Here is a 27,465-nt window from a genome sequence, read left to right as displayed (position 1 = left end):
TAGGTCAAACACACTATCAATTATTTTAATTTCAATATTGTTTAATCATCGCAACCTCACAAATATTTTTATTCACATTGTCTTTTAATGATACCAAATACTATTATTTCCTTTCTTCAACCTCGCAAATATTTACACATTAACGTTTAGAGTAATATTTTATGTCTGTCTGTCTGTGTTTTTGTTACGCTGATGCATATAATTTTTTAGTGTTGCTTGGTTGAGTGCTACCTCACCGATTTTTTTTAACTATTTTCCAATTTTTATATTTTTAAATACTTTTAACTATTTTCCAATTTTTTCTCCCAAATTCAGTTGCTTCTACACTGCCATTGTGGGAGATTAAGATACCGTTTGACCCGGGTTTTTTTTTACTTCTCTACATTTTTAAAAAGAAGTTAGGTCAAACACAATATCAATTAAGTACTTACTAGAAAGGGAACATTTTTTAATGCATATAATTGAATGAAATGAGTTTTGGCCAAAAGTTGTTGAATGCTAAAAAACTACTTCTCGACAATATATTTCACAAGCACCTCTTTTCAACTCACGCTGTGAATCTTTTTTTTTTTTTTTAATATTTTATTTCAATATATTTTCTTTTCATTTAACTTTATTTTATTTTATTTTTTTGAACAGTTCCATTTAATTTTATTATCTTTTTTTCAAAAGATTTTTATTATCTTTTTATCACTTATATATTTAATTTCAATATTGTTTAATCATCACAACCTCACAAATATTTTTATTCACGCTGTCATTTAATGATACCAAATATTTTTATTTCCTTTCTTCAACCTCGCGAATATAGTTGAAGCACGTTGATTCATGTTTAAGGCCTTGTTCAAACACCTGTTTCATGGAATCTTAATTCAAGATGATTGTGATACACCGTTTTGAATAAGGTAATTGAATTTTTTAATTTGAAATTAAATTGTTGTATAAATGATGCAATTGATCAAGATGTGGAAATAAATACTTAGTTAGAGATTTGTTGAGAATTGAATTAAATGATTTATTGGTGTCGATTGAAAAGCTTAGCATAAGATACATTCACGTGAAAGAAGAGGGTGTACAGTAAATAGAAATAGAAGAGGGGTTTGCACCTATTATTGACGGTCATGAAGTGAGGATCATGGGTGAACCCTTAAAAAAAAGAGGTCCATATTAGGGCCTCCCTAAAATTTCAGTTTAAATAAAATAAGAATTAAAAAGTGCAAAAAAACAAAAACAAGCGGTTTATGCGCTTGGTAGGCAAGGTTTAAAAGAGGCGCGTTGAGTTGAGTGGAATGAAAACAGAGCAACGATGGCAGAAATTGTAAACACCGTATTCATGATCCCACTCATGCCAACTTCTTTCTCAGGCGATTTCAAACAAATCACGTTCAAAACAATCCCTTCAGTTTCCAAGGTCGAAATCAAACATGTCGTCGAATCCTTCTATCAGTTGGAAGTTAAAAAAGTTCGAACGTTGAACGTTAAAGGAAAACCGTCCAAGAATCGCAGCTTAGTCGCAAAACCAGATTATAAGAAAGCCTATGTCACCCTAAAAAATCCGGCTTCCTTCTCCAACAACATTTTCGCCTTTCATTCCACAGCTAATGCCGTCGACGACAATAACAAGGATGAGAAGAAAATGGTGGCAAATTAATGCTAGGTACTACTCCTCTTTTGGTACATGCCATTGGTTTCAATTCAATATTCTTGTGTCATTTAAATGTTCACTATTTTTTGTTTTTTCAATTCAGGTTCGCATGAAAAACATTGGATTACTAGAAAATAATCATTATGATTATCTCGAAAATAAATTACTAGAGTTGTTGTTGTTTTATGTTTGGAAGCAATTTGCAATTGCAACCTTTTAAATCAGGTTTGGTTTGGTTGGTTGGAACGGAATTATTTTATTGTTTCGAACTAAAATATATTTTGTCTCTAAATCCTTGTTTGAGTAGAAATGATGAAGAGTTGTTTGTTTGTATATGTGTCTAAGCATAAGTCACTTCACTTTGAACTTTAGTTTTAACCAAAGAAATTTCACAATATTAAGTTTGTTCACAGCTGGTAAATACTAACCCAAACAAATGTTTAGTTGTTGAAGTAAAGAATGTTGTGACCATGGTTCCAAAAACCTATATGAAATGGCTGAGTGCTTAGCCGATAATACGGAGTTTGTTGATTGATTACTAGTTCAGTGGAAGCAATCATCCTAAGTAAATATCATACCAGGAATTCATTAATCTAGCAGCAAATGTCCAATCAAGTTTCATTTTTCTTTATGCTAGAGTGTTTTGCTTTCCTTTTACATGCACCCTCTACAGTTCATTGCTAATGAACTGTTTGTTCTTTGAGAGTGATTTAGTCATCCATTTTCGTTGTAGGTATTTATTTTATGTATTGTTAGCATTTCGAAGCCTCTATGTATAAGGAACTTTTCTTTCTTTGAAGCAAACAACATCTTTAGATATAATATAAAATTTAGGCTATATGCTTCATATAAAAATGGGTATTTAGATGTCTTTTACAACATAATTTCTTATGTTGAAATAACTTTAAGACACGGAGAGCCTTCTTCTCGGGGCTGATCTACGACGAGTGTGGTTCGGTGATGTGGGCATATCTTGTCCATCTCTAGTTTCACCTCCTGTTGGTTTTACATGGAAGGATTTCTTGATCTTTCGCCAATTTAAACTCCAGCCTGATAGATTTTTTGGTTTGTCGTTGCTAGTTAACTTTTTATACTCTTCTTGCAACTCAAAGTAGTCGTTCTGCAGTTCTACCATGTTGGACTTTACATTCTCGAGTTCTGCTTTGAGTGTTTTTATGTCTATAGTTTCAGATGTCTGGTTTACATCCTGTTGAGAGTTGATTCCACTTTGTGCCGGTTCCTTCTCTTGCATTGCTGCTCTCATCTTTACTTGCTCTACAAATAGAACCTGCGTTGTATACTTTGGTTCAGGTGACAATTTCTACGTTGAATCACCATTATGGTCATATTAGCTCTAAAAAGGTTAAAACCTTATGGGTGCGTTTGATTTGCTAAAAAATGAAGGACAGAACATACAACTCTAGTTGTTCAATGTTTGATTAGTAAAACTGTTTCAGGTACAGGACAAACTGGAGGCAAGTGACAGGACAAAAACTCATATTTTTATCCCTCACCAAACCACATCATAACTATTTGTCCTACGTACAAGTTGTCTAAAATACCAAAATAGCATTTTGTAAAAATTACTCAATGCCATAAAAAATTTGTCATGTGCTGTTCTGCCTTGTGTTGTACTGTTCTGTCCAGTACTTACTGTTTTGCAAATCAAACACACCCTATGTGATTTTAATTATCATGTGTTATGCTGCCACACTATCTTAGATGCTATGTCTATAATGTGAACCAGATCCACAGTGTTGTTTTGTGGAATCCAACTATCTTATTAAAAATGGATTTGGAAGTATTTTCTTCTTTCTGTCATATCTCAACATTTCTAGATTATATACTGATGTTCCAAACAAATCTTGTCTTGCTGCAATGTCTAGACAATTTTATTTCTAAATCACAGTAGGTAACTAAAGACACAAACTTTTGTGTATAGAGGAAATACTTTGCGGAGTTTACTATCAACTATTTCCCCTTTCACTCATAGTATCATTCTCTATAGACACATGATTTTGGGGATGGATTTAAGAGCTCTTTCCAATTAGTCTTGCTGTTTGGTTTATATTTTTCCATTTGTAAGGAGCATTTGTACCATGTTGCTTCTATGTGATCCCTCTTTCCTTCTAAAGAAGTTTCTTCTTTTATTTAAATATCACAATTCACTTGTATTCCATCAGCATGGAAGGGATTATCACAATTCACTTGTATTCCATCAGCATGGAAGGGATTCCTTTTTCAAAAAGGTCTGTGAAGAAACAGTTAATAATATATCATAGAAAACAATTTACCCAAATTGGTTCTGATCTTCAATTGAGTTGATGTGTTTTTCAAAGGTATTTAAGCAGATGCTAGTGGTTCTAAATTGTACTTTATTATAATGTCATCATCTTTTTTTCATGGAATTCTTAAAACTCTATTTGGTGATCATTTCTTAATTTATCATGTATGAAGCTAAAGTAAACGAAGACTAAGTTCCAAAGATCCAAGGAACTTTACCTGGACAACCGTTCTTAGAGGCAATCTATCATTTTGTGCAGCATGTATGCATGCATCAAGTGAGAGTTTTTCACAGTTCATTATTTTGCAGAGTCTTCTACGGTCTTGGTCAGTTAGGGAAGGATGGGTCTAGAGAAACATCAATATCAAACGTCAAAACTTTGTTTTGAAATCACTTTTACAACACTTCAAACCTGAATTGAACACGAGAAAATAGGAATTAAAAGGCTGACCTTTAGGTAGGTGTCAATGGCTCTATATAGACCATCGTGAAATGATCGAGTATGTTCTGGCAGTAATTCAGCTAAGACTTGGAACGTTGTAATTGAAAGATTTGGATCTGTTGCAACTTCAGCTAGGTAATTGTCCAAAAGCCTACTAATATTGAATTTTCCGGACTTTTGTTGCAGTTGCGTTTGCTGTTTTTCATGCATCAAGAAGTATTCAACAATCCGTTGTACTACATCTATGTCTTGCATAGTGCAGTTTTCGGGTGAATTAGGCATGCTACAAATGAAAAACAAAAGAATAGAACAAAGAAAAAGATAGAAATTAGTGTCTTTGGTCATTTTCATAAGCCTTGGGTTATTTTTTATTTTTTGGGTTGGTCACAGAGTTGGATTTGACCTTCAGCATTAATGCCAATTCCAATATGACAGAAAAAAAATGAATTGTAGCATACTCACTTGACCATTTTTCCTTGACCTCCATTTTGATATCTAGGAATTAAGAGATCATCCACCTCAGCATCTTCTAACACCATACCAACTCTCTTTTCAAGGTCTGAAATGAGAGCTGATGATACAGAATACATCATTGCCATCTTTAGCATCTGCAACAAGAACTTACATGGGACAGCATCTTGTTGAGGAGGAATTATGCTTATTAGGCTTTCAATAATAGTCGTTTGCTCCTTGCTATGTCTAGTGCTCTCTTCTTTCTTCATGCTAAATATAGTGAACTGTAGATTACTTTTTCCATGCCCATATCCTCTTAGCCCTTCTAACTCCTCATACATTCCTGGTAGCCATCTCTTGGCATATTGCATGATACATTTACCAATGATCTCTTGTTTGGTTCCCTTTGCCCTAATTGCTGAAATTATCCGCATAAAATGATCAATGCGGAGGGTGGCCAAATCATCGAACCACCAGCTTTCTTGATTAGATGCTGCATCCTCACTTGCGGGCTCATTTTTAGTAGCCTTCCAAGCTATAGAATCACAGCATCTTCTAACAATTTGGATATTTTCAGCCCATGGAGATAGATTTTCACAAGATTTCAGAACAGTAACAGTATCTTTCCATGAAGAAAGCACGACAAATGTGAGGAAAGCTTCTGTCTTGGAAATGAGATTGCCATCTTCTAGTTCTTCAGTCATCTCTAGAAATTCTGACGCACATCTTAGTGCAGCTACATTATCTGAGTTGAAGTCTATAGGGAGGCCATAACAGAATTTTAGAATTGTTTCAAATGTTTCACATCCACCTGGAAAGTTTTCAAGCTTGAGCACATTCCCAGAATTTGAGATTAGAGGCTGTACTTCCAACCGTCCTATGTAGCCGCATTTTGATATCAATGGGTACTGTTACACAAAAAGTAGCCAACTTATAAAAAGATTAAGCTGGTTTTTATTTTATTTTTTATCTTTAATTTCAGTTGATGCATTTTAATTACGACAGTGTGACCATGTTTTTATTCTAATTCTGGTTTTCAAAAAAATTCTAAGGAAAAGAAAAACATTTATTTATCTTCTAGTTTTCTTACAAAATCTTGAAAACATTAAAACATTGACTCTGTGTTTCTGCTGTTTTGCATGCTTTTAAGGGGGATTCCCTATCCATGTCTGATGTTCTTTGTCTACCTCTCTTGAGGGAATTTTTCCCCTCTTTCTCTATCTAAAAGGGGTGGTGGGGTGGGGAAGATACACAACACACACACAAACACTAGGAAGAAAGGAATAAATGATTTATGCTCCCTATTAACAGGATTGTGCTCTTCACCAGTCAGTATCAATCATTGATATGAGAGATTACTAATATAGACAGTGTTATTATGATATCATTATCTTGTCCCTCATATACCCTGCTGATGATACTGTTTGGAAGAATTTGACTGAGCTAAACAAGACGGTTAATGATTTTCTGCATTTATAAGGATTTATGATGATGTTTATTGATACCTTGTGCACATTATAAGTGGTTTCCTGGACTTGAATTGAAAAGTCTGTTGGAATTCGAGGGGCAACGAACCTGCATAAGCCGAAATAAAAAAATAAACAGAGAAAATAAATCACTCATACAAAAAGAACTAGTGGTAATTACCTTAGACACGCATAGTTAAACTCATGTATATATCTACTAGCTTTTTAGCTGCATAAAATATAAAGGACTTTATTTCTGGGAGTACCTTGAATGTTCATTTTTTATGCTATCAGCTATTGTGACATGTTTGTTGGGAATAACTATGCTTTTATCTGAAACTTGTTCAGTTCTGTCAGACTGACTTTCAGGGTCTTGTGCTTGGGCCACTTGAAGTGATTTCATGTTTATTCTTAAGCTAATTGCTGCAAGCTTGGGATAGACATTTCATTTTTTATGACTAGCCTAAATGATATATGAAACCAGACACGCTGTCTAAATTAATGCTGAGAACTGTTCTGTGGTCATTGTAGAATTGTAGTTAAGATGGTGGGTGAGTTGTTTCTTTCCTTGTAGGCTATCACCTTCAATAAAATTCTACCATCATATGGAATACTATAATTATGCAGATGTTTAAGTTCTGTTAGGTCATGTATACACATGTTACGTTGCTTTCTCTATAAATTAAGTAGCTCTATTTTACTTGATTTTCTCTTGAATGAAATTACCTGTACAGATAGGATATATGTATGTTAATGTAATTGTATTATCATTTATATTTATATTCAACTGGTGAAGATTGAAGCATTTTACATAAAAAAAAAACTTAGGGGTGTATTGGATTAGGATTTTAAAAGACTATTTTAATAAAAAAAAGACTTTAAGATTTTAAAAGACTATGAGATTGTATTGATTCTGTGAGATTTTAAAAGACTTTTTATGTAAAAGACTTTATACACTCAAGATTTCAAAGGATTTATCACACTGACTTTTAAGGATTTCAAAGGATTTTATGTGATTTTAAAATTTCAAAGGATTCAATGAATTTTAGGGGAAAAAGAACAAACTTACAAGCGTGAATGATAAAAATAATGAACAAATAAATTCTAGCGTTTGAATAAAGGAAAATAAAGCCAATAAAAAATTCTTTTACTATTGATTTTCAAATTTTATGGATTTTATAAGATTTTAAGGGACTAAAACACACTCTAACACATTATTCTCAATACACATTTTTTATTTGTTAAAAATGTTATTCTCACATAATTCAATTGTACGTATTTAAAATTATGCCAACACTTACAAATCTTTCAAAAAAAAACATATCGTGTCAGTCATTACAAATCGGTCGAGTTACACGAGTTTACCGAGTGTTAACTCAGTCAAACTCGTTAAGAATTACACTCAATTTGCGGAACATTGATTACGACATAGTCTCTAAGAGAGAGAGAGAGAGAGAGAGAGAGAGAGAGAGAGAGAGAGAGAGAGAGAGAGAGAGAGAGAGAGTAACTTTTAAAAGAAAAACAATCTCAAGAAATCTCATCTTTTCATGAAAGATTTTTTCTTGTTCAAATTACACTACAAAATCCATCAAAATCCAATTTATTAAACAATCCTTTAAAATTTGAATGAATTTGAATACCACAAGACTTTTTTTAAGTGATGAAAAATCTTAATTGAATACCTCAAAACTTTTTCATAATTAAAAAATCTTTTAAAATCCCGTAAAATTCTAATCCAATATATCCCAATAGGCTTAGCTATCATTGTCAGCAATGAGTAGTGCATATCATAGCACATGTGATTTTCTACTATCATTCCGCTAAGCTTGTGAAACAAAATTTGCAATGTAAGTAGCTTAGAAATTGCAGAGTTGTTTAAAGTAACATTTTTCTAGGATACGTTTATTCTCACCTTGCATTTAACTTCACCCTAAAGTCGTTTTTACAATGAAAAAATTAAAAAGAAGTATTGTCAAAAATAAAATAAAAAGTAGTATGACTTTTATAAGATAAAATTTCTCTTTTTAATCCTTATCAATATAGTAACATCAATCCTTGATTGTTATTGAAGGATCTGGGCCATGATTTGTCCCCCTTAAGTCATACAAAGTGCAAACCAATTGGCGAATTGTGGCTCACAGCACTGTACGTCATTGTTTACATTCAATTATTTGAATAGTATTTTTATTTGTATCCCAAAACATTGAAAATGCAGTATCAAATATACATAGGCTTAAATATATACAAATTATCCTTGTAAATATCTAGCGTTTTGGTTTTAGTTACTGGACAAATTTTTTTTTTTGAAATTAGTCCTTCCAAATATATAATATTTTGCTTTGGAACCTTGTTGTTTTGTTATAGTCCTTGTAAAATTGATTCTTATTGGATTTATCTCTTGTAATATATAGAGTATTTGATTTTAATCCCTCAAAATAAGGACTAAATTGAGTATTGCAGAGACTAATTTCAATATGAATAGATTTTACCGGGACATAAACAAGACACTGAGGACAAAAAAAATTCTATATTTATAAACACTGAAATCAAAATGCTTGATATATTTACATAAAGCATTTACATATTTAAGTCATATAAACATAAATATATTAGTTACAATTTTTTTAAGAAATATTAGTTACATTTTTATTTGTTTCCATTTTTTTTTTACTAAATTTTATCTGTTTTCTATTGTTAAATAACCATGGTTTAAATCAACAAAAAGAATAACAACGATTTTAAATCATAATGACGATAAAGTCCTCTAAAAATATATAGCGACGAAAAAGTATCCTAGCATACCACAATTTTTTATTTATTAAGGAAGAATGCTTATATAATTTTCATTAATAAGCAAATGAGTCGTACATGTGGTGAATCAATGATATAAGTTGGCTAAAAATGTGGCTATTCTTGATAGTGTATGAACAACTTTATTTGTTTGTTTTCGACTAAACTCAACACAACAATATATAAATTGAGAAGCAAAACTACATTTACAGTTTAATAAAACATAACCAAATTTTGTAACATCCTTTCTGTCTTTGTTGAATGTTTTCACCCTTGTTTTTGTTTTTGAATCATGAAAGAAATCAATATTATCAAAGTGTAGATCATTAATCCAATTAATAGCATGAAGAAGATCGAGAGCTTCACCGGAATCAAAATTATACACAGTGATACTACATGATTTTTGCAAGCACAAAAACACATTCACCGGCCCGTGCCAATACCTGTCTGATTTTGTTCTAACGAAATGAAGCATCTATATTGCATTTGAACCATCCTTGATGAGGCATTTGCCACCAAACATGATCTATGTTGTCTACTATTGTGTTCTCACGATCTGCTGCTACAACAAATGACATTGATGCACGTGGATAGAGGCTAATATGACCTATGAAATACGGACACCTTTAAGACTAGGTGCATTGCGGTGTTCGACACGTGTCGGTGTTCGACACTCCTATGACATTCGTGCGACACGTGTCAAACCGTTGTCCTAAATAATTGTTTTTTCTTTACTTCAACACTCCTACGATTGGTGACCGACACCTATATAATTTTTAACCTTTTTGATAGTAGATGAATAAATAAAGGTTAAATACTATTATATCTTGTTGCATAACTTTTTCTCATGAAATAAATTTCTCAAATTAGATGTTTATATATGTATTATAATTTTTATTTTAGACCGTCTTTAAATAAATGAACATATATGTAGCGGTGTCGGTGTCCTATATTTTTTACATTATCGATGTTGGCGTGTCCGTGTCAGGTGTACGTATCAGTATCCATGATTCATAGCTAATGACTAGTCTTGCAAAAGTCGTAAGACTCTATCCACCACTTGTGCACTTAACTCGTTCACATCTTCTCAAACCTTCATATTACGACCTTCCATAGACTCCATAAAGTAACAACCATGGTTAACATAAGTTGGTGAAAGTTGCTCCAATATCAAGAATATAGTTGATTTTTTTCACCCTAAACGGGAAAAAATTACAAGTCCAAAATGACCCACTTTGTCAAAGTTTTTTTGTCGTGTAGTGGATGTCCCACTATTTTTACAGACTCCACCGTGACTGGCAGAACATCCACTACAAGACAAAAAAAAAACTTTAAACAAATGTGTGTGAGGTTTGAACCCCAACCCCTTTATTTATGTGTTTGAGTTTCAATAGCTATTTCTCATTTCGTCTATGAAAAAATTATAATTTTACATGACAAAATAATAAATTTAGAGAGAGTTAATTTTGAGGGGAGGGGAGTGAAAGAAGAATTAAAGAAAGATGAGGATAAAAAAGGAAATATGAAAGTTGAGATGATGATGCGGTACTTCTCATTTCTCAACGTGGTTGGCACTTGGCGGTTTTTAGTCGTATATATAAAAACGACGAAGTCGAAAATGGCGTGTATTTGGTCGTTCATTTCTTTCGTCTCTTTCTCTCTGTTTTCTTCTTTTTCATAACAGATTTTTCAGATATTCATTCATTCATTCAGATCTGAAAAATTTCATTGAAACAGAGAGAAAGAAAAGAAACCGATCCATTTCTCTCATAAATGGCGACGGTTTCACCTCTCGCCAAATACAAGCTCGTTTTCTTAGGCGATCAATCCGTTGGCAAAACCAGTATCATCACCCGCTTCATGTACGACAAATTTGACACCACCTATCAGGTTCAATTCTTCATCCATTCATTCTCTGATTTCAATTTTGCATGGATTATTCAGATGAAAACATTTACGATATGCGTTAATACATGTGTATTTCATCTTCACGTGAATTCATAATTATGATACATATATATCATCCCTATGATTTTTTATGTGATTGGAATTTCTTTAGATATTTTGATCAATGATCAAAAGTTGACGAATTAGGACTTTGGAGGATTAGGTGATATTTCTGATTAAATGATCCCTTAATAAATCACATTTTTAAGGGATAAATATAACATAAGCTACGGATTAAACCAGTTTTTTTCTTCTTAAATTCATTTGTTACATTGACTATTCAAGAATTAGGATCCATAATTTGAGTCGTTGAAACCCTTGATTGGAAAGAAGAGTTCGTTTTGTTGTATTATTCATTCATAAGTCACTTTCAAGGTCTTAATTATTATAATTCTGATGATTTTTTAATAGGCTTTTATGATATAATATTATCGGGCAATTTGATTCATGTAGCTGTCCCCTGGGCTAAAGCTTGGTTGTTTGTTGTTTATAATATTAAATTTACAACATCATAAAATAAATGGAGGCTTATTTTTTTTTGTTAATTTTCATTTCAACATTCACATTTCCCCCTCTATGTTGCTAGATAGCTAACAGAAAATTTGATCATATAATTTCAGGCTACCATCGGTATTGATTTTTTGTCGAAAACAATGTACCTTGAAGATAGAACTGTTCGTTTGCAGCTTTGGTAGGATAAGTTCCTCTTCAAATCATATATGTTTATTTCTTTTCGACACATTACGGGTGTTGTATCCCTTTAGGTGGTTTTGTTTTGTCTTTTCTTTTTACTATTTCTGATCTTTGTGTATTTTGACTTTCAGGGATACTGCAGGCCAAGAAAGATTTAGAAGTCTCATTCCAAGCTACATAAGAGATTCTTCTGTTGCTGTTATTGTATATGATGTAGCCAGTAAGTTTTATGTTTTTTTAATAACAATTTCATCATCTAATTAATATTATGTTAATTTTCATCTGATATGTGTTTGCATTTGAATGCGAAAGTTCTTTAGTGAGTTTAATGTTCATTTTTCATATAAATAACAATATATTTAACCTCAATTTATAGTTATTAACCTTAGTAAGCTATTCTAATTCTAATGTAGACAGGCAATCATTTCTGAACACTAACAAGTGGGTTGAGGAGGTGCGTCAAGAACGTGGTAGTGATGTTATAATTGTCTTGGTTGGAAACAAAACTGATCTTGTCGAGAAAAGGTGAGTACTGAATTACCGCGTTTGATCTATATATTCATTCACAATCGGTTTTCTGACTGGGTATGGTTTAGTTTTTGTTTAATATCATATTGGAGTTTTCATATTATGTTTCAATGCATCTTGTTTAGTTGCTCGAATTTTTGGCATAGAAATAGTTAATAATTTACTATGTTCTTTATAGTTTTGCTATGATAGGTCAAGTGTCTTGCAGTGGCATACCTAATAGCCAATTCAGTTAATTTCATTAACAAAGGTCTTTCAAGTTTCAAGTATTGCGATGTTACTGTCTAATTATTTATTACATGGCCGCTTTGTTTACAGGCAAGTTTCTATAGAAGAAGGAGATGCCAAGTCAAAAGAGTTTGGAATCATGTTTATCGAAACCAGTGCAAAAGCAGGCTTCAATATCAAGGTCAGAATTAATGGATTTTGGATTTGCATAGTTGCTTTGGTATTTTGTTTTACTAGAGCATGCTCCTCAACTATGATGCATGTGATCTATAAAATCAATATGCAAAATTCTGATATGATTACCTTTAACTAACTTTCACATCGAACATAATATACCTATTTTGTTTTACATCGAATATCAATATGCATGGATCTTAATTTTTCAAGTTTATCTTCTTTCCTATGTTGGTTCTTGTGTCCTCATTGTTATCTGTCGATGCAAAATCGCAGCCTTTGTTTCGTAAGATTGCTTCCGCCTTGCCAGGGATGGAAACCCTTTCTTCTACAAATAAGGAAGACATGGTTGACGTAAATTTAAAACCCACAGTGCATTCATCCAATACAGAGCAGCAGGGAGGAGGTTGCTCATGTTAGAGGAGATTCTCCAAGAAATCACTTTATATACATTTTCACTGAGTATAATACTGGGAATGACTTCTTAAATGTAAAGTAAAGCTGGAGGAAACGTGCTTTCACATCAATTATCCTGCAGTTAATTGGTGTGTGGGACAAATTGCGGTAATGGTTTTGCTGTATGACAAAAAGATTAACCGTTATTTTTTCATTTGTTATACAATTAGTCCCTGGATGTAAGATTACAATAATAAACAAGCCCTATAAATTGTCTGTCTTAGATGTATGTTATTATTTTTTATTTGTCAAATATTTTATTACTTTGATGAAATGAATATATATGCAATGACAGAAACATGCAACCCTCCAATAGAACCCCTTTTGCTTAGGACATTCATGGTCCTATGAAAATCAGAGTTGCCCCTGATTGAATCCACTTGCAAAGCTAATTAACTAAGTGACTCTTTGAAGTGACGTTTGATGAAACAAAAATATATCTGCACACTTTTTTGATGTAAATCTACCGTGATTTTAAGAAACTAAGAATTGGAGCTTACGCGTTAAAGTGGTTTTTTTTGTCGTGATTCTAAAAAACGTGATTTGCAGCCTGACCTAAGTTTTTTGGATATTAGATTTTATTTTTTAGCCTGATTAAATCCAAATTTACCATTCTACCAAAAAATAAATAAAAATCCAAATTTTATGTAAAAAAAAAAAATCCAAATTTATCCTATCACCGTCATTTTTTTATATTTGACAAAACCATTCTTTTATATTATGTAAGTACATTATTAGAGGAATTCTAGTATATAATAACTTTATCTCGGTAATTTATAAAAGAAAATATTAACCAAGGGCCGAAGTTCGGCTGTGTTAAGTATAGGCTGGGGTGAAGAAATTATTTCATTTTATTTTTAGTGTTAATAAAGATTTGTCTTTGTTGAGAGGAACTATAAAGATATGTCTTGTAGCGTTGTATTCGTTACTCGTCATTTTACGAATCAACCGAACTTTTGTAGCATTTCCTCCTGAAGTACATACAACAAAAGAGAAAGTATTTTGGCGAGACGCTTGACATGTGAGATGGACCGCCCACGCAGCATCAGAATTTATAAAGGTGGAAAAGTCGAAAGTAAAAAGCAAATGAAATGATAATTTTGATTAATAGTGTTTTAAATTAAAATATAAATAAATGAATAATGAATGAAGAAGGACGATACGACGACCAACCAAGAAAGCTCCGTCAGCAGACCTTACAGCACAATGAAGAGGCGACGGTGGAAGCAACGATTCACCAATTAAATAAACACTCCAACATCTCTCTCTCTCTTTTTCACCCAAATCGCATTTCATTCATTCCTTTCGGCTCTTCCTTCTTCTTCTTCTTCTTCTTCTTCTTCTTCTTAATAACTGAAACACCAGATCAACTTTTCGTACCAAACCCACCTATAACAATGTCCCACTTGATCCAACATAACGACGATTCCTTCTTCTTCCCAGGTGGTCTTTTTCTTCACGCTGACACGGTTCCTACCTCCTTCATTACCTGCATCCCATCTTCTTCATCGAATTCTACCACTGTTTCCTGTTTTTCTTGTAATATCAGGAAAAGGGTCGGTTTTCAGATTCTGAGGGTGCAAGGTGGTGCTGTTTTCTCTTCCTTGAGTTTGTCTATAAACGGAAGAAGCGATGATGTAGATCATAGATACAAATCCAATCAAAAAGAAGAGAAGGAGAATATTCATGTTCATGGATCGGGTGCTGTCAACATGACCAAACACCTCTGGTCTGGTGCTTTTGCCGCTATGGTCTCAAGGTCTTTACTTCTCTATACAATAACAACAACACACACACATTTTATTACTTTTCTCTTTTCCACACCCTTCTATATTTTGTCACACCATTGATTCTCATATAAATATCATACTGCATTCATTCATTTTATTTATAGGACTGAGTGACCAATACCATATACTAATGGGACAAGTTATATTTTTAGCACTACAATTTTTTAGGAGAATGGGATCGAATTGGCTACTATACTACACGTGATTCCCGGTTGATATTTAATCTTAAATGAAGTATTAAGATTCTGATATAACAATTTTGAGTCCAACCATTTGGTGAATGAGAATGAGGAAAGTTGGGTAACACTTATTATTTTCATTTACTTTGATTCAGAACATTTATGTCCTAGATTACTCATTATTTTGTTTATAATACTCAGCCAGTTTACTTTAAGGCCATATATGTTGTTTTTGTTTTGGCTTTGAAGTTTGAAGCTTTTATGTACAGTTTTAGTGTCCTGTTTTTTCTTTTTAAAAAATGTTTTCAATTCCAAGTCACGTGAAATAAATGAAATGCAACATGTTTTTCCATTCATATGCACTATTATGATAAAGATGGTGACGGTGTATTGTATTAACGATGTTGGTTTTTCAGAACTTTTGTTGCACCACTTGAGAGACTTAAGCTGGAATACATAGTTCGTGGTGAACAGAAGAATCTTTTTGAGCTCATTCAGACAATTGCAACATCTCAAGGTTTGAAAGGATTTTGGAAAGGAAATTTTGTGAATATTCTTCGGACGGCGCCCTTTAAGGCTATAAATTTTTATGCCTATGATACATATAAAAATAAACTGGTCAGATTGTCGGGGAATGAAGAATCCACAAATTTTGAGAGATTTGTTGCTGGGGCTGCTGCAGGGGTTACAGCAACCTTGCTCTGCTTGCCTATGGACACTGTAAGTGCAGACTCAGGATCCTCTTAGCTGTAATATTATTTTTTCTCTTGATATGTGTTTAAGTGTTGTTTGGATTGTGATGCTTTGACAAGTATGATATGATATATGAGTCAAGGTTACCTTATGCATTGACCTGTTGTTTGTAGACTGATTTGGGCAAACGTCACATAGATCCTACCCAATGACTTTCAATTTTCAAAATGTTGTTGTCACATTTCAGTTTCACTCCCATTTTGTTTTCTTTCTAATTTGGGTACTTTATGTTAACTCTGGTCGATGAAACCAAAGATGATTACTTGCCGGTTTTCTTATTTCCTATCACAAAACTATATAATAAGTTTACTGGGTACTCTTTAGTCTTTATGTTTTAACCAACTTTTTTTTTTTCATATGCAAATGTTAATAATTTAGTGGCTACGTTAGTTTCCAGGGTTTGAATCCTTGACCTCCTATTTAAAACTCCTTTAGTGTTCCTTAGTTTAACCAATGGTTTGAATAATGCACCTCCTACCATTTAGTGGATATGTTAGTTTTATGTTTCCTACTGAAATATACTAGTCTTTCAAATTTTGAAGTTGTTGTTGCATTGCATTCTAAGAGGAATTTCTTTCAGATTAGGACAGTAATGGTAGCACCTGGCGGTGAAGCATTGGGAGGTGTAATCGGTGTCTTCCGCCATATGATCAAAACTGAGGGCTTCTTTTCTCTTTACAAAGGTTTAGTACCCTCCATTATCAGCATGGCACCTTCAGGTGCTGTCTACTACGGCGTTTATGATATTTTAAAGTCAGCATATCTGCATTCACCCGAGGGAATGAAAAGACTCCGATATATGAAAGAAGAGGGTCAAGAGCTGAATGCTTTGGAACAACTGGAATTGGGTACCATTAGAACTTTATTATATGGTGCTATTGCTGGTTGTTGTTCTGAAGCTGCTACATATCCCTTTGAAGTTGTAAGGAGACAGCTTCAATTGCAGGTTAGGGCAACAAGATTGAACGCGCTAGCAACTTGTGTCAAGATTGTTGAGCAAGGAGGTGTTCCTGCTCTCTATGCAGGATTAACTCCCAGCTTATTGCAGGTATAACCTCTTATTTTCAACATATACTTTAATCTGTGCTAATTGTACATTAAATTTCATAAATTTTCAATATGTCGCCTACCTGAGCCATCATCCAGATTAGACGATTTCTGTCCCAACTTTGTATTTTGGACCTAATTTATCAAAGTTGGAACATGGATCGTACAATTTTGATCTGAAGGTGAATATCGTGTTAACTTCATCAAATGTGTTGTGATTCCCTTACCATGGTGAATTGGGATCCATGCAAATAAAAGCAGTGTAAAATTGTGTATGGAGGATAGCAATACCTATAATATTCCAAGTGTTGACTATCTATGCAATCAAACGATGTCCTTTTCTTGCAAGATAAGAGAGGAGGGAGGAATTTATGTTATATGTCGACCAGGCGTGGTTTGGATTATTTGCTCCAAAGAATCCCAAAGTCCATAGGTGGATTTTATACAAATTTTTCTATTCTTGTTTCACCAAGTTTTGACACTTAGTTTTCTTCATCTTAGACCATATAGGACAAATACTGGGGCCCTGGCAGCTCCTTCTAGAATTCATATCATTTAAGGATTTAATTTATATATACACCGTTAAAAAAAAATTACGCCGTCAATAAATTATAATTGTCTGATCATTAAAAACGATTGCTTGTAATCGTAACCACTTCTGTTTTTCAGGTGTTACCATCTGCTGCTATTAGTTACTTTGTATACGAGTTCATGAAGATAGTTCTCAAAGTAGAATCAACATAGATAGATTATTATACAAGCAATTGAAACAACAGATATAGTTTGGCCATTGAAGATGAGAATATTCTCCACTTGTGTCCACACCATGGACCTAAGAGGTGGCCGATTACTCACACATTTTATAACTGTTTGACAACATACACTGTCTAGGTCTCATTGGATTCTACTGCTGGCAAAGCTTTGATGAATAGGAGAGGAGGCTCAATGAAAAGATCTTGAAGTTTTTTTTTCTTCTTTTTATAGACAACTATTAGCGGTTAATTAATTATAGGATAGAGAATTTGTTAGCAGTAGGAATCGAACCCTTGGACATCCTGCATACTAGTGACCTAACCATATCATTGGACGACATCTTCAGTGACATCTTGAAGCTTTGTTAAATTATGTTCCTTTTCATGTTTGTAGCTTTGGATATTTGGCTGATGATAGTTTACAAATTACAACATGGTTTGTCATTGACCCCTTTGACTCCAATGCTTTCCTTTTCTTTACATTTTCACCTAAATTATGATTAAAAACACACACAGATGAAATTATACCATTATTTTACCAAGTATATTATTTGTAATTTTTTTTCATGATTTAAGATGCAGTTCTAAGCGTGCAAACTAAAATCGAAGTCCAACTCCATGAACATTTTATGGTTTGATTTGTAGAATTTAACTGTCCCGTAAATGTGGAAAAATGGCACCAAAGTTCAAAGCTCAACCCCTTTTTTCTCCTTAGACACTGACAGATAACGGTTTTGGGTCCAACTGAGTTGAACTTTATACCCAAAATGTCTAATTATCTTTTTTTAATTCAAAAAAAGATGATTTTATCCGTTATAATATCTTAATACTTTACATTATCAAATGACAGCATAATAAGAACATTGCTTCAAATTCAAACTAAAACCAGATAACTCCCCAGCTTTGAGGGAAAAAAAATAATAATCACAAAGTTACGGACCGCCAATCTTCATTGGATTGGATGGTTCAAATTTAAGTTTATATTTTAAATTATAAAATTCAAAAAATAAATCTGTATAAAAACTAGGTATTTTTCATTTAAAAAAAAAAAATCAAAATATGTATTAAAAATTAGATCTTCGAATCTCAATCCAACGATCATAGTTGTCCTAAATTTAGCAAAACTATTATGTAACTCCAATAAGTAGCAATCCTCCATTTCATTTTCCCAACCTATGCGTGGACGGTTGGAAGATCACGATATACTTCTAGTACTAGAATTTAACAAGAAGTTGAAAGACATGACATCATATATTCTAGTAACATAGTATGACTTAACTAAAAGACAGTACCAGTACTATTTGAGAAGCTACGAGGAAAGAACAATGAGTCAAACTATGGATTTGACTTTGACAAAAAAGTTAGTTCCCGCGTCAAAAAAGTTTTTTTATCTTTTTCGATGGATGATAGCAAATCACAGCATAGCATAGAACACTCTCACTAAGTAACATTTACACTCTCTCTCCGCGTTAACATTTTTCAACTTTCTTTCTTTACACTGCATTACACCATACTCATACATACTCATAAACTATATTATATATTCTCTACTTAACTGTTTCTTTCTCTTCTTTTCTTTCATCAGTTTCTCACTTTCATATATGGCTCATCTTCACCCTAACCAATTTGGTCACCTTTCTTTTCTTCATTCAATTTACTATTGTTTTTTTAACATTTCTTTCTAATTGTTTACTAGTACTATCTATCTGCTACTGCACACACAATTTTATTTTATGTTTTGAATCTTATGTTTAAATGTCTAATTCTTATACTATGATGGCCACAACAGATATTGAAGAAATTTTATTACAAGCACAATATCGATGGCTACGTCCAGCTGAAATTTGTCAAATTCTCACTAACTATAACAGCTTTCAGATTTCTTCACAACCTTCATATATGCCTCCAAGTATGATTAATTATGATTATAATTTCTAAATAGCTAGCTTCTTTTTTCCTTAATTAATTGTGATGTTTTGGATTGGTTGACGATAGGTGGTTCACTTTTCTTGTTTGATCGAAAGGCGACAAGATACTTTAGAAAGGATGGACATAACTGGAGGAAGAAAAAAGATGGAAAAACTGTCAGGGAAGCTCATGAAAGACTCAAGGTATGTATACATATTTATTCAACAATCTAAATTGGCAATAAAATGATAAGATAAAAAGACGATGCTGCAAGTAAAATTTACTGTCACTAAAATCAATTCTTCTATAGGAAGTAAACTGTATTCAGAACTTCTTTCTTCTTTTACCGCACCAACCATTGTATTGAATAAAGTATGATGTTTAATTTTCAGGCTGGAAGTGTGGAAGTATTGCACTGCTACTACGCCCATGGAGAACAAAATGATAATTTTCAAAGACGAACTTACTGGATGCTTGAGGAGTAAGTTTTCATGTGTACCATTTTCAAATCTCACACTAAAAATTCTTTCTTTTTATTTAATATTCTACAGATCACAAAATAATTTATAATGCATAGTTTATAACTAAGTCGTTGGACTCGAGTGATTAATAAAATTCCGTTAAGGTTAAATCAATCTCTTATAAAAATAAGTTATACATATAGTTACGCAAAGTTTATCTTCATGTTTTATGTAAAACAAGTTTGTTTCATCTCCTCTTCAATTGTATAAACAACTTATACATCAGCTCCAATATGTTAAAGCCTTGGCACTTAATTACGTTGTTTATCTAAACACTCTATTTGTCTTCTTCCCTCCTTCAAAGTTTCTGCCTTGCCTCGCTTTGTCTCCATCTCACACATATTGGTATTTTCCATGCAGAGCAAATGAAGAAAACTTATCCTTTTTTTCATCTTCATGTTTTGATGCTTATGTTCTTGCTTGAGGATGATATGCTTTAAACCAATACATGTGATCAGCAATACTAGATCTATCTCATTAGTACCTAGTTAAAGCATATCATAGTGTAATTCTACTTGCTTCAAGAAATTGCTAATTTGTTTTTGGTGGTTCCTATCTCTGGAAGTACTTCTTTTAGGATTTCTCTTTTCACTCTTTGTATTCGACATTGTTACAGGGAACTCTCACACATCGTTCTAGTCCATTATCGGGAAGTGAAGGTATAATGATACAATCATACAGTTGTTTTCATCATCTTTTTCCTTGTTATGTGATGGAAAAATACATTCTTAGTAACAATTTAAGGAGCAATGAACAAATACATATAATTTTTCAGTGCTTGGTAAATCTGGTCCTTAAAAGTAATATAGGTATTCTGATCAAGTGTTTTCCTCCAGAGAACCAAAGCAACTTTAATACATGCCAAAGAAAATGAAGAATCTAATCCTTGTGATCAACAATCATACAAAGTTATGCCGAACACAGAGGCAGAGACTTCTTTACCGTCTAGCATGAACAGTGGTCAAGCATCAGAATATGAAGAAGCTGAATCAGGTATGTCTTTTTAGCATAGCCTTATTCCACTAACGATTTGAAATGTTTTACTATCGCACATAGAAAACTTTTTGAATAACCTTTTTTATTTTTTTATTCTTCAATTCACCTTCTCGTGTCTATTTTAATATTGTAACTCGATGTAATGTTTGTAGCATTCAATAGCCATGCAAATTCGGATTTCTACTCTTTTCTTGAGCTGCAACAGCCTGCTGTTCAAAAGATTAAAGCTCAACTCCCTTATTCTAACTGTCCTCTACCTCTCAAAGGTAAATTTCTTCAATTTGAATTGCTTTCATCCATTTATTTTGATGCACGGTCAGCGTAAAATAAATTCGATACATGTTTCCCTTCTACCAATCAATCATGTATTTCCGTCTCATTAAAAGCGGGTGACTTTTGAGGTAATCAAACTTAGTGACGTAGCAATGGATGATTGAATGAAGCATAATGAATTTCACCGCGGTGAAATTCTATGCTAGTAGAGCATCAAACTTCAAAATTAAATCATTATTTTATATATTCCGAAAATGTTGGCCTTTTGATTAGGCAAGATCTTACCATACATGCCATACTAATTGTGAAATTGAAATTGTGATAGATGATCAGGAAAGGTTGCCTGTCATTCCTCAGGTTGATGATATCTCACTCAGTCAAACTAATGAAACCAAATACATTAACAATGTTGGATTGACATGTGAACTCTCAAAAGTTCTTGGCTTTTCATCATGGCAAGATATCTTAGAAAATAAGGCTGGAAGTCATAATGTGCCTTTTCAGTCTTTTCCTGAAAAAGAACCCAATAACATGGAAATCAATAGTACTTCTCAAGGATATGAGACAATGGGGCAACATTTAACCATCAGCATTACTAAACAGCATGAGAATAGAAGTTTTATACAAGCTGAAGCTGAAGGAAATTGGCAGGTATGTGACTAGTTATACTTTTATGGTAAAGAAATTTGTGTCATTCTGATATTGGTCTGTTTAAGTACTTAGGAAACAACTATGTCTGCAAGTAAAATTGATACTTTATTTGTTGCATTATTTCATGTTACATAGTAATATTATTTAGTTTTAAATCAGGATCTATAGTCTGTTCTGTATAAGATTTAATATGGTATTTGTCTCCATATAAAAAGTCAAAATAAACTAATGCCTCACTACAAAGATATGTTGGTTTGATGTTGTAATTTGTAAACACTTGCATGTTTCTGACTGCCTAATTACTTGTTTCGTATTTTTTCAAAAATTAAAACACTAATGAGGTTTTGATTTATGCATGAGTAATTCTTAAACATGTAACTCTTTAACGCTGCATCGAACTCATTTAATCGCTCAAAGTTAAAGCTTGATTTTCCTTGTCAACAGGCCTCTGGCTTTAATTCATTAAGCGCATCCACATGTCCCAAAGATAGTGCCTATTCAGGCTCATCCTGTGAGGTTACTTATAGTGACAATGAGCAGGAAGTTAACGAAGTTGATTTTCAACAATCCCTGGAACAGTTCCTTCTTCATGCACACCAACAACACAAGGTTTGCATGCGAAATAGCTCTCATGAAATACCTTTAAAAGCAGAAGACCGGTTAAAATCAGATCTAGGGGTTGATAAAAGCCCAGATGGAATAGAAGACACTCAGTTCACTTCAAAGAAGACTATATTAAGTGTATCTGTGGCAGAAGATGGCCTGAAGAAGCTCGACAGTTTCAACCAATGGATGAGTAAAGAACTATGCGATGTCGAAGAATCGAGCAAGCATTCCCCTTCTGGTGCTTATTGGGATACAGTTGAAAGCGAAAATGGTGTTGACAGTACAACTATTCCTTCCCAGGTGCACCTGGAGAACTATGTACTGGATCCATCTATTTGCTATGATCAGCTTTTCAGCATCATTGATTATTCCCCAAGTTGGACATTTGAAGACTCGGAAATTGAGGTATTCTATTTTGATATTCTGTACCTGCCATAAGTTTTGATCATATGTTCACTGAACTGTTGTAATATCTGTTACTTTTTTCCGTTCATCTGTTGGCTATATTCTGATTATCTACTTATTCATTTACATATAAAAAATGTTATTAAAAACATGGTATCCATGGAAGGAAAAGAGAGAAAAGTATAAAAGTGCATTGTATCGATGATGGTAAATTGATACTAATTTCTAACTGCTAATAACAATTTTACAGGTTCTCATTTCAGGACGATTCTTAAAGAGTCAACATGAAGCAGAAGATTGTAAATGGTCGTGCATGTTCGGCGAGATAGAAGTGCCGGCAGAGATAACCAGGAATGGTGTTCTCTGTTGTCATACACCACAACACAAGGCTGGAAGGGTTCCTTTCTATGTAACATGTTCTAATAGGTTAGCATGTAGTGAAGTGCGCGAATTCGATTTCCGAGTCAATTATACTCAAGAAGACAACACTGCCGGTGAGACCAGAAGCAGGAATACTTATGATACTTTTAATAAGAGATTTGGAGAATTTTTGTCCCAAGAGCATGACTTCCCTCGAGTTTTAGATTCAATTAGTGTGAATGAGAAATCTCAACTGAGAAGTAAAATTGGTTCTTTGCTTGGTAGGAAGGACGATGAATGGGATGAACTACTGAAATTTACTCTAGACAAAGATTTTTCTCCAGAACTTGTACATGATCAACTGCTTCAAAATCTTCTAAAAGATAAACTACATGCATGGCTCCTTCAGAAAACAACTGAAGATGGGAAAGGCCCAAATGTATTAGATGAAGGTGGCCAAGGTGTTCTTCATTTTGCAGCCTTTTTTGGCTACGATTGGGCCTTTGAACCAACAATTGTTGCTGGTGTGAATGTGAACTTTCGTGATGTAAATGGATGGACTGCTCTTCATTGGGCGGCGTTTTGTGGCAGGTCAGAATCTCAATTCTTTTCATCTAAACTCAATTTATAGTTCAGCGTATTACTCCAACGCGATACACTTTGACAATACATGAAACTAATAAGATGAACTACTGATCTGAATTGCATCTTTGCAAGAGTGATAGTACTATATAAAATACGTGAAACAGGCCTAGCAGAAGTTAAAATGCTTACTTTTTTTTTTTGCTCAATATGCTTCATTTGATCATAAGGTTGAAGAATGAAAAGGCTGGAAGCACCTGCATTTTTGTTATGGAAAAAAAAATCATACTAGAAACATTGCAAATTGCAAAATTGCACTCATCTTCCTTGAGGTATGCTAAAATAATACATATACTCCTGTGTATTTAAAAGACACGACATCCCTAACAAATAAAGGTGGTGAGTGCTCATTTAAATAATCGAAGGTGTGTGTGGGCTATTTAAGCATACCTCGGGAAAGGCGAGAGAGCCATTTCCCGTGAAAAGAGTGCAACGTGAGACTCGTGATTTTTCAATTTTCATTGAGGAATTGCATTTTACTTTAATTATCAGGGAGAGGACAGTTGCTTCCCTCATATCTCTTGGGGGAGCACCAGGAGCACTTACTGATCCATGCCCACAACATCCTTCTGGTAGAACACCAGCCGACCTAGCTTCTGCAAATGGACACAAAGGAATTGCTGGTTATCTTGCAGAATCTTTCTTAAGCTCACAACTCAAGTCTCTTGATTTGAAAAGAAACATGAGAGAAACCGTTGGAACGAAACAAAGAGTCCAAGAACAAAACAATGAGTGCTTCTCACATGAACCTTCAATGAAAGATTCACTGGCTGCAGTGTGCAATGCAACTCAAGCTGCTGCTCGTATTCATCAAGTTTTTAGAGTGCAATCATTCCAGAGAAAACAACAAAAGGAATACGATGGTGACAAATTTGGAATATCTGATGAACGTGCTCTTTCACTAATAACAGTGAATGCAAAGTCACACAAGTCTGGACTACGCATTGAGCCTGTTCATGTTGCTGCAACACGTATTCAGAACAAGTTTCGCAGTTGGAAGGGCAGAAAAGATTTTTTGATTATTCGACAGCGAATTGTAAAAATTCAGGTACATATAGTTCCAACTTTTGCATGAATTATGAGCAAATGATGTTACTATTTTTGTTTGTGTTTAATGTTTGCCAATCATGCTTTCCTTCAATCCTGTAACTTGTTATTATAGGCTCACGTGAGAGGTCACCAGGTTAGGAAAAACTATAGGAAGATAATTTGGTCAGTTGGGATTGTGGAAAAGATTATATTACGTTGGCGTCGAAAAGGTAGTGGTTTGCGTGGATTCAAATCAGAGGCCATTTCTGAGGGAACTATGGTACAAGGTGTATCATCTGCCACTGAGGATGACTATGATTTTCTGAAAGAAGGCAGGAAGCAAACTGAGAAAAGGTTGGAGAAAGCCCTTGCTAGAGTGAAGTCAATGGCTCAATATCCAGATGCAAGAGACCAATACCACAGGCTGTTGAATGTTGTAACTGAGATACAAGAAAATCAGGTATGTGTCTGTTTAAGAAAAGTATTTTTCTAATGATATGTTGGCCAATTTCACACAATGTTTTCAGCCATTTTTTTCACAACTGTGCAATCAATCTTGCATGAGATTTTTACTAGTTTATCAGAATTACGGGCATCAAGAATGCAAAACTTAGAGGTTTCTATTATTCCCACCTGAATCATCTGCTGAACCATAATGCAAAATCATCAGGACTTTCAAAATGCCAGCGGTTAACATCATTTAATTTGTTATTGTGATTGTCAGCAAAGCTTAGCCAGTCTTTTGTATATGCCTTTTGCAGGTAAAGCAAGATCGAAATTTTATCAATTCAGAAGAATCAAGACAATTCAATAGCCTCGTTGATCTTGAAGCATTGTTGGATGAAGATACTTTCATGCCTACAGCCACTTAGAAAATCGCATCCATCCATAATATGTTTGGTTATTCATTGTATGTATGGGTTAGATTTGTAACATAATCAGGCGATTGTCTTATTTTGATCCTTCTAGCAAAATCTTGAATCTTGTTCACTTGCGTAGTTAAAAGGAAATTGTAGTGTCGCTTGCTAACACCTCACACAAAAATGCAAAAACTCAAATCATATAACATCAAATAATATGCACTTCTCCCTGTCGAGTGCAGATTTATCTTAGCCAGAATAAAATGCTTTAAGCAAATTGTGAAGCCAATTTTTCAATGCATGGTTCATTACCAGGAGGGAACTGAGGTTTTGTTTACAATGAGATTAGCCTTGGCACCATTGTCAGATTATGCAGTACATGTCATTGGTTAACCTAACAATGTGCAATGAGTTAAAAAACAACAGGGTAAGAGAACTTCTTGACGGCCAAGCTGTTCCAGGTATTTAAACTGCTTGAGATGAATGACCGGAGTGTGAGGTGGTTTCTTTTCTTCATTCTCTTTTGAGCTTCTTGCAAACTAATATCAAAGAAAAAAATCACATATTATTTGTCATCAACTGGTAAGTCTAATCACATATGATGTCCGGGGTTCGAACTCTGGCCCCTGCATATAATATGCAATATCCCTACCATTTGAGCTAAGCTTACGGCGATTGCTTGAACCATTTTTAGATGATATATTTATTAATTATATTATGTTAGTCCGTATTCTATGTGAAATGTTAGTATTTAACATGTAAGATTTTGTTTTTCTCATCAGATTCACTTTTTTCATTGTTAAAACTTGTACTTCTTTTGCTCAAAAAAAAAAATTGTACTTCTTACACTATTTTGTTGATAAGTGATTTTATAAATTATTGAAAATTCTTATATTTTAATAATTAATTAAGGTCATAAAAGTGAAAGAATAGCTAAATTTGTGGATTTTCTCAAATTAATTAATTAAAATATAAAATCAATTATTTAATATTCTAATACACTAATTTTGATATTTTTGGGTGTTAGGGAGCAATTTTTAAAATGAAAAGAGCAATATTCTAAGTATTTTAGACGAGTTATATTTGAGAGTGGCTCATGATGAGTTGGGTAATTCATAAGATTAACCCATTGAAAAATAATATATATTCGATTATTCCGATAGGTCATAGGTAAAAACATCACGGAAAAATAAACCAACTGTCACGCTTTTGAGTCTCTAACAGTTTTTCTTCTCCAAACCCTAAAGGAGCATACGGGTATGACAGGTACGATTTAACCTTGATAATATGTCTTATATTTTTTTTTATGACGTTAACATGTCGTATAATTTTTTTTTTAGAGGAAGATGTCATAGTGTGAGTGATACTACAACAAACCGACCACCATAAAAATCGTTGATGTTCAATCCTTATAACCGAACATAATTATTCTTATTGGAAATTTAGACTTTTATGTGTTCATGAATCATGTTTTAAGTTTTTTTCCTTGCCTGCACTTTTTATGTTCCAACGTGCTATTTTTTTTTTTTTCTTTCCATTTTGCTTTGTGCGTATTCTTTTCTTCTTTCTTTTATAGTTCTCTATAAA

General features: G+C 33.4%; 4 protein-coding genes across 6 annotated transcripts; 3 read left to right on the top strand and 1 right to left on the bottom strand.

Annotated features, from left to right (window-relative positions):
- Positions 1–2,456: 2,456 nt before the first annotated feature.
- Positions 2,457–6,924, bottom strand: LOC25501914 (BTB/POZ domain-containing protein DOT3). Of its 2 annotated transcripts, none has more exons than XM_013591356.3 (6): positions 6,557–6,911; positions 6,330–6,399; positions 4,834–5,732; positions 4,381–4,654; positions 4,148–4,276; positions 2,457–2,933 (listed from the first exon to the last, which is right to left on the bottom strand). In XM_013591356.3, the coding sequence occupies exons 1-6, from the start codon at positions 6,691–6,693 to the stop codon at positions 2,550–2,552; spliced, it is 1,893 nt and encodes a 630-aa protein (XP_013446810.2). In that variant the 5' UTR covers positions 6,694–6,911; the 3' UTR covers positions 2,457–2,549. The 2 variants fall into 2 exon arrangements, with proteins under 2 accessions (XP_013446810.2, XP_039685605.1); XM_039829671.1 differs by lacking the exon at positions 2,457–2,933 and adding an exon at positions 3,260–3,896 and having other exon boundaries at positions 6,557–6,924.
- Positions 6,925–10,671: 3,747 nt separating this feature from the next.
- LOC25501913 (ras-related protein RABH1e) lies at positions 10,672–13,359 on the top strand. Its single transcript, XM_013591354.3, has 6 exons — positions 10,672–10,970; positions 11,648–11,718; positions 11,852–11,940; positions 12,134–12,245; positions 12,567–12,657; positions 12,927–13,359. The coding sequence occupies exons 1-6, from the start codon at positions 10,854–10,856 to the stop codon at positions 13,068–13,070; spliced, it is 624 nt and encodes a 207-aa protein (XP_013446808.1). The 5' UTR covers positions 10,672–10,853; the 3' UTR covers positions 13,071–13,359.
- Positions 13,360–14,245: 886 nt separating this feature from the next.
- Positions 14,246–18,084, top strand: LOC25501912 (probable mitochondrial adenine nucleotide transporter BTL3). Its single transcript, XM_013591353.3, has 4 exons — positions 14,246–14,865; positions 15,492–15,795; positions 16,409–16,876; positions 17,545–18,084. The coding sequence occupies exons 1-4, from the start codon at positions 14,249–14,251 to the stop codon at positions 17,617–17,619; spliced, it is 1,464 nt and encodes a 487-aa protein (XP_013446807.2). The 5' UTR covers positions 14,246–14,248; the 3' UTR covers positions 17,620–18,084.
- Positions 18,085–19,097: 1,013 nt separating this feature from the next.
- LOC25501911 (calmodulin-binding transcription activator 1) lies at positions 19,098–26,218 on the top strand. Of its 2 annotated transcripts, XM_013591347.3 has the most exons (13): positions 19,098–19,256; positions 19,417–19,536; positions 19,623–19,738; positions 19,928–20,016; positions 20,673–20,715; positions 20,893–21,049; positions 21,205–21,318; positions 21,651–21,976; positions 22,421–22,987; positions 23,238–23,938; positions 24,482–25,037; positions 25,152–25,478; positions 25,780–26,218. In XM_013591347.3, exons 1-13 carry the CDS (start codon positions 19,229–19,231, stop codon positions 25,888–25,890), a joined length of 3,255 nt encoding a protein of 1,084 aa, XP_013446801.1. In that variant the 5' UTR covers positions 19,098–19,228; the 3' UTR covers positions 25,891–26,218. The 2 variants fall into 2 exon arrangements, with proteins under 2 accessions (XP_013446801.1, XP_013446800.1); XM_013591346.3 differs by lacking the exon at positions 19,098–19,256 and having other exon boundaries at positions 19,264–19,536.
- Positions 26,219–27,465: the final 1,247 nt, after the last annotated feature.

The sequence above is a fragment of the Medicago truncatula genome, chromosome 8 (assembly GCF_003473485.1).
Source record: "Medicago truncatula cultivar Jemalong A17 chromosome 8, MtrunA17r5.0-ANR, whole genome shotgun sequence".
NCBI classification, from domain to species: domain Eukaryota; kingdom Viridiplantae; phylum Streptophyta; class Magnoliopsida; order Fabales; family Fabaceae; genus Medicago; species Medicago truncatula.
Note: the sequence above shows the minus strand (reverse complement) of the source record. Positions and strands in the feature narration are given on the sequence as shown.